The sequence below is a fragment of the Apteryx rowi genome, unplaced genomic scaffold (assembly GCF_003343035.1).
Source record: "Apteryx rowi isolate R43461 unplaced genomic scaffold, aptRow1 scaffold_651, whole genome shotgun sequence".
Lineage (NCBI taxonomy): Eukaryota > Metazoa > Chordata > Aves > Apterygiformes > Apterygidae > Apteryx > Apteryx rowi.
In genome coordinates, this window is record NW_020450929.1 from 263,905 (window position 1) to 270,335 (window position 6,431).

General features: G+C 70.7%; 1 protein-coding gene across 1 annotated transcript in view; it reads right to left on the bottom strand.

Moving 5' to 3' along the window:
* The window catches only part of CPNE7 (copine 7), a 7,786-nt gene extending 1,395 nt beyond the window's left edge, over positions 1 to 6,391 (bottom strand). The window contains exons 1-14 of the mRNA XM_026084847.1: positions 6,233 to 6,391; positions 3,875 to 4,060; positions 3,690 to 3,764; positions 3,259 to 3,333; positions 3,070 to 3,153; positions 2,898 to 2,987; positions 2,714 to 2,812; positions 2,124 to 2,210; positions 1,699 to 1,758; positions 1,370 to 1,503; positions 1,215 to 1,269; positions 625 to 676; positions 381 to 514; positions 31 to 267 (exon numbers count right to left, since the gene is read on the bottom strand). Coding sequence (XP_025940632.1) covers positions 31 to 267; positions 381 to 514; positions 625 to 676; positions 1,215 to 1,269; positions 1,370 to 1,503; positions 1,699 to 1,758; positions 2,124 to 2,210; positions 2,714 to 2,812; positions 2,898 to 2,987; positions 3,070 to 3,153; positions 3,259 to 3,333; positions 3,690 to 3,764; positions 3,875 to 4,060; positions 6,233 to 6,391 — 1,527 coding nt within the window. The remainder of the gene's footprint in view (positions 1 to 30; positions 268 to 380; positions 515 to 624; positions 677 to 1,214; positions 1,270 to 1,369; positions 1,504 to 1,698; positions 1,759 to 2,123; positions 2,211 to 2,713; positions 2,813 to 2,897; positions 2,988 to 3,069; positions 3,154 to 3,258; positions 3,334 to 3,689; positions 3,765 to 3,874; positions 4,061 to 6,232) is intronic.
* Between the last annotated feature and the right edge of the window lie 40 nt (positions 6,392 to 6,431).

Consider the following 6,431-nt stretch of genomic DNA (forward strand, 5'->3'; position numbering starts at 1 on the left):
CCTTCCCCCCCCCCCCAGCAGCCCACTCACGTTCTTGAACTCGCGGAAGGGGACGAACTGGACGATGTCGCGGAGGACGGGCTCGCCCTTGGGCGAGCGGAGGACGCCGTCGTCGCCGTCGAGGATCTGCATGTCGGTGAAGTCGGCGTTGCCCACCCCCACGATGATGATGGACATGGGCAGGTAGGAGGCGCGGACGATGGCCTCGCGCGTGTCCGCCATGTCCGTCACCACGCCGTCCGTCAGGATGAGCAGGATGAAGTATTGCTGGGGAGGCAGGGACGGCGTGGGGCACCCGCGCGGCCCCGGCCCCGGCACGGGGCGACACGGCACGGAGAGCGCTTCGGCGAGCAACGAGCGCCGGGGGGGGGGGGACGTACCGAGGCCTCCTTGGTGCGCTCCTCGTCGGCCGCCACGCGGGCCACCTTGGAGATGATGGGCGCCACGTTGGTGGGGCCGTAGAGCTGGATTTTGGGCAGGCAGCTCTGGTAGGACTCCACGACGCCCTGGATGCCTGCGGCGCGGGGGCGAGGGGTGAGCGGGACGCCGGGGGCCCCAAGCGGCACCGGGAACCGGGCCGGGCGCCAGGGAGCTGGCGGAGGTGCGCGGCCGCGCCGGACTCACCCTCGCATTCGTCGTTGTCGGGGTTGAAGTTGATGGCGAAGTCGTGGGAGACCTGCGGAGGGAGGGGGCCGAGGCGCTGCGGCGGTGGTGCCGGCGAGGAGGCCCCTGCGGAGCCCCTGCCGCAGCCCGTCCCTGGCACTCGGCACTCGGCACTCGGCGCAGCCCGGCAGCTGCTGCGCTTCGCTGGCCGGCAGTGCATCTTGTCGGGGACGGCTGGCTCCCCCCGTGCCACAGAACGGCGCCAGGCGGGCACGGCCATCGTGGCGCCTGCCAGCGCCAGCGCCAGGGGCCATGGCTGGATGCCAGCATCAGCGCAGGAGGCATGGACAAGGGTGCCCGGGGGTTGCAGCACGGACAAGGGTGCCCAGGGGTTGCAACACGGACGGGGATGCAGCAGGGACAAGGGTGCCCAGGGGTTGCAGCACGGACAAGGGTGCACATGGGGATGCAGCAGGGACAAGGGTGCCCAGGGGTTGCAGCACGGACAAGGGTGCACATGGGGATGCAGCACAGCCATCAGGTCCCACAGAGGCCATGGCTCCTGTGCCCCCTCCGGGGCAGCCCCAGCTCCTTCCCGCGCCCCCCCTCACCTCGTACTTGGGGGGGATCCTTGCACCGAAGCCCAGCGCGGAGAACTTCTTATCGCTGCAAGGGAAGAGGCATGAGCACCTGCTGCGGCCGATGCCCGCGGGTGCCGTCGCCGGCCATGGAGCCACGGGGACTGGGGCCGCGCAGGGGCACCTGCCTGTCGTAGTCCTGGCAGATCTCGCCCACGGCGATGAGCGCCTTGAGGTACTCGTTGGGCTGGTAGGGGTTGATGTAGTGCAGGGAGCAGCTGTTGCGGGGGTCCCCGTTGGAGGCCGTGAAGTCGATGGCGACCTGGCGCGGGGGGGCGGGCGGTGAGGGCGGTCCCGGCCCCATGTCCCAGCCCGCCRTGGGACTCGCTCGGCGAAGGCGACGTGCAGAGCATGCCGGGGGCTGCTGCCCGCACCGGTCCCGTGTGCCGGCCCCACGCGCCTCCCCGGCTGGGAGCCCCGCGGCCTCGCGCGCTGCCTCGGGGGCCCCTGCACGCACCGTGAAGTGGATCTGGCAGCCGCCCATGATGTAGTCCAGGAAGGAGTAGACCCTGTGGATCTTCCAAAGGTGCCCGTGTCAGCCGGCACTGGCCGCCCCGCCGCTCTGAGGGGCCCCGGCATCCGGGCGGCTGCAAACGGAGGCGCTGCCCGCGGAGAGCTGGCACCGGGTGGCGCAGTGCACGGTGCATGGCACGGTGCACAGCGTGGTGCATGGCACAGTGCATGGTGCACAGCACGGTGCATGGTGCACAGCATGGTGCATGGCACAGTGCATGGTGCATGGCATGGTGCATGGCGTGGTGCATGGCGCAGTGCATGGTGCATGGTGTGGTGCATGGCGCAGTGCATGGTGCATGGTGTGGTGCATGGCGTGGTGCATGGCGCAGTGCCCGGCGCTGCACGCAGCGGCGCCAGCGGGCTCACCTTGAGGTCCAGCAGCACCACGACGCCCGAGTTCTTGTAGTTGCGCTTCTTGATTTTGTACTTGGGGTTCACGCAGTCCCACTGCACCTGCGGCCCCGGCACRGCGCTGCCTGGGCTGCCCCGGCCCCCGCGGCGCCCTGCGGCCCCATAACCCCCAGCCCCACGGCCCCCATCACCCTGTGGCCCCCATGACCCGCAGCCCCATAACCCCCAACCCTGCAGCCCTGTGACCCCCAAAGCCACAGCCCCATAATCCCCAAACCCCCAGCCCCATAACCCCCAGTCCCACGGCCCTATGACCCCCAGCCTGGCAGCCCTATAAACCTGCAGCTCTGTAATCCTGCAGCCCCCCAGCCCCATAACCCCCAGTCCCACGGCCCTATGACCCCCAGCCTGGCAGCCCTATAAACCTGCAGCTCTGTAATCCTGCAGCCCCAGAGCCCCCAGCCCCGCAGTCCCATAACCCTGCGGCCCCATGACCTGCAGCTCCATAACCTTCAGCCCTGCAGCCCCATAACCCCCAGCCCCACAACCCCCCCAGCCCCAGGCAGCCCTGCACCCCACCCCGGCCCCCGCAGCCCCGCGCCCACCTTGTTCTCCCCCATCGCCTTCTGCATCTCCTCGAAGGTGGTGAAGAACTCGCCGATGAAGTCGTGCTTGCCCCGCGAGTCGTAGTCCCACACCACGCACTGCGGCGGGCCACGGCTCAGCCCCGCGGGGCAGCGCCGTCCCCGTCCCCGTCCCCGTCCTGCGCAGCCCAGCGCCCTTCCTCACCCTCAGCTTCCTCTTCTCCTCGCAGCTGCAGAGCGAGTTCAGGGAGACCTTGAAGGGCTCCCACACGGGGCTCAGGTTGTTCTTCACCACCTGCGGGCGAGCGGCGTCAGGGCGGGCGGCGCGGTCCCCTGTCCCCCCCCCCCGGCCCGGCGTGACCCGGGACCGGCCTCACCTCCGTGCGGTACACGAGCTGCTCGCTCCGGTCGTCGTCGATGCGGTAGATCTCCAGGAACGGGTCCGACTTGCTGAAGAGGTCCTGGAGGCGCGGGGCCGGGGCAGAGCAGAGCCTGGTGCCCCCCCTGCAACCCCATCCATCCGTCCGGGCCCCCCTCGCCCCCCCTGCCCCCCCCGCGCCCCTCACCTTGTCGTCCAGCTTCTTGGCGCGGAAGGCGAGCTCCACGTAGCCGTTGTTGCCCGAGATCTCCTCGGAGATGACCTGCGGGGAGAGGCGGCCGCTCCGGGGGGGGGGAGCTCAGCGCCCGGCGGCACCTTGCTCCCTGCCCCGGCGGTGCCCCGGGACGGCACGGGACAGCACGGGGTGCCACGCGCCCTCCCCGGTCCGTGGGGGGGGTGGCCGGCAGCAATCGGGGGCACCCCAGGTCCTTCACCACCCCCCGGAGCCCGGGGGGCTGCGGGGCAGCCGGCTGCACGGCCGGGAGGGGAGCAGGGCGGTTGGGGGGGTCCCCACCACCCGTGTGCCTCGGTCGGTGCCACCAGCGTGTCCCCCAGCTCAGTGCCACCCATATGCCCCCGACACCCAGCCCGGTGCCGCGTGGGGGCTCGGCCGCTCACCGTGATGGTGGATTTGCCGGCGAACTTCCCGTACTTGAGGAACAGCGGCTTGGTCACCCGCTTCTGCGCCACGATCTGCAGCCGGGTCCGAGAGGGGCCGTCAGCGCGGGAGCCCCGCGGGGAGGGGACAGGGACRGGGACGGGCTGCGGGAGTCCCGGGCACCGCGCGTGAGCCCGGGGCTCACCTGCCCCACGGTGCACTCCATGCCCCCCAGGAAGTCGTCGTCGTCGTGCGTGCCCACGCCGGCGTGCCCGTGGCTGTCGTACACCTCGAACCGCAGCTTCTGCACCTCCTCGAAGTAGTAGTCCACCGTGAAGATCTTGGCGAAGACGGGGTTCAGGTTGCTCTTGATGACCTCGCTGCGGTCCACCTGCAACGGGGGGGTGACGTGGGGCTCCCGCGGGCCCCCGGTGCCGCCAGTGCTCGCCCAGGGCCGGGGCATGGTGGGGGGGGCACGGCTGGGACGGGGCACAGCTGGGATGGGAGCACATCTGGGATGGGGCACAGCTGGGGTGGGGAACATCTGGGATCGGGCACAGTGGGGACAGGGCACATCTGGGATGGGGCACAGCTGGGGTGGGGAACGTCTGGGATGGGGCACAGTGGGGACAGGGCACATCTGGGATGGGGCACAGCTGGGATGTGGAGCACATCTGGGACGGGGCACAGCGGGGCAGGGACACCCTGCTGCCGGGGGGCGAGCAGCGGGGCAGTGGGCGCGGGGCTGGCAGAGGCTGGTGCGCGGTGCCCTGGTGCCGGCGCTCTCCGGGGCGATGTAGGGCTCCGCTCCACGCTCAGAGCCCGCGAGCGGGGATTTTGGCTGGATCTCCGTGAGSCGGCAGGCGGATGCTGGCTGCGTAGCACTCGATGTCTCATACCATGTTTATCTTGTGAAGCCGCCAAAAAATATCTCCCTCCGAGTGAACTACTAATTGTTAATTAGCGGCAATAACTGTCCATGCTCATCTCTGAAACCCATCCTTAAATTGGCTCAGGCGCCCAGTTCCCTGCGCTGCCGACTGGGGTTTCGTCTGGCAGGACGCAGGGGCCAGAGGCCCGAAACGCCGGCGCCGGGCGCTGTGGCCCCGGGAGCGCGGGGACATCTGCCGGGAAGGGCCGGACGCCGGGGCCACGGCTGGCGCCGGGGGGGACATCCCAGCACCGCCGCTTATCTGCCATAACCAGCTGCTCGYGCTGCTTCCCAAGGCGAATGGCGTCTCGATGCGGCGCCCATCGCCGGCTCCGGGAAGGGGGACGCGCAGCCCCACGGCTCCGCCACCGCCAGCCGGGGCACCAGGCGCCGTGACTCTGCTTGCCACCGTTGGACACGTGCCCAAGGGTGCTAGCGAGTGGGGCTGGCAGGGCGCTGGGGCAGCCAGTGGGTTTGCCCTCGAGGATGCACCCGCCGCCACCCGGCCCCTCCGCGTGCCGCCCCCTTGGAGCTGCCCTTGCACAGCCTGGCATGGCACAGGGTGCCGCGGAGCAGCATGACACAGCATGGCACGGTGTGGCACGGCACGGCATGGCACGGTGTGGCACGGCACGGCGTGGCATGGCACAGCACGGCATGGCACAGCCCGGCAGAGCCGTGCCCGGGGCTGCTGCCCGACGCTGGCCGCGGCCGCTCGCCCCCACTCGCCCGGCTCCGGCACGCAGAGTCGATTACATGCAGCAGGGATTTAGCGCTAAATCTGCCGGCTGAGCAGCGGCGATTAGCGAGCGCGGAGCTGCCGGAGCTGGTCAGGAGCTGCTCTGGGGGGAGCGATGGAGAGGAGCCGCGCCAGCGCCAGCGCCAGCGCCAGCGCCAGCACCAGCCCAGCTCGTGCGGGCACCGGGCCCCGCTGCGACAGGGTGCCCGCAGAGGGGTGGGTGACAGCCAGACCAGCCGTGAGCCCTGACCTGCCCCAGGGGCGGCCAGCGCGGTGCTGGGCCCTGGCACAGGGCAGCAGGACCCACGCGCTGCGGCACCCCCTTCCCTGGCCCTGCCGGAGCTGCTGAGCCCTGGGAAACTCATCCCGACCCAGGAGTCCCCACTGTCCCTACACACTGCCCAAGGGTCCCAGAGCACCCTGCTCTGCACCCTGCAGGCACCCTGCACACCCTGTTCCCTGCACCTTGCACCCTGCATCCACCCTGCACCCTGTGCACCCCGCACCCAGCTCCTTGCAGTCTGTATCCTGCATTTACCCTGCACCCTGTGCACCCGGTGCCCTGCACCTCGCATCCTGTGCCAAGCCCTGCACCTTGCACCCTGCATGCACCCTGCAATGTGCGCCCTGCACCTTGCACCCTGCATGCACCCTGCACCTTGCACCCTGCATGCACCCAGCAATTTGCACCTTGCACCTTGCACCCTGCATGCACCCGGCAATGCGCACCCTGCACCCTGCGGCCTGCTCCGTGCCCTGCACCCTGCCCTGTGGCTCCTGCCCCGTGGGGGTCGCAGCCAGGCGGGGGCTGGCTCTGCTCCCGTCCTCGTCCCCGCAGCAGGATGGGGACCCCCCCTCGCCCTGAGCGGTGCCGGAGCCCCCGCCCCGCCTACCTCCATCCACTGGCCCTGGGACTGCATGAGCAGCAGGACGCAGGGGTCCGACTTGTTGAGGGTGTCGCGGTCCAGGAGGTGCTTACAGCTCACCCGCAGCTCCACCTTGGAGAGCACGGCCAGCGAGGCCTGGGCAGCCAGCTCGGGCGCCTCGCTCATGGCGCCGGCGGTGGCGCGGGGGGCGCCCGGGCGCGGCGCG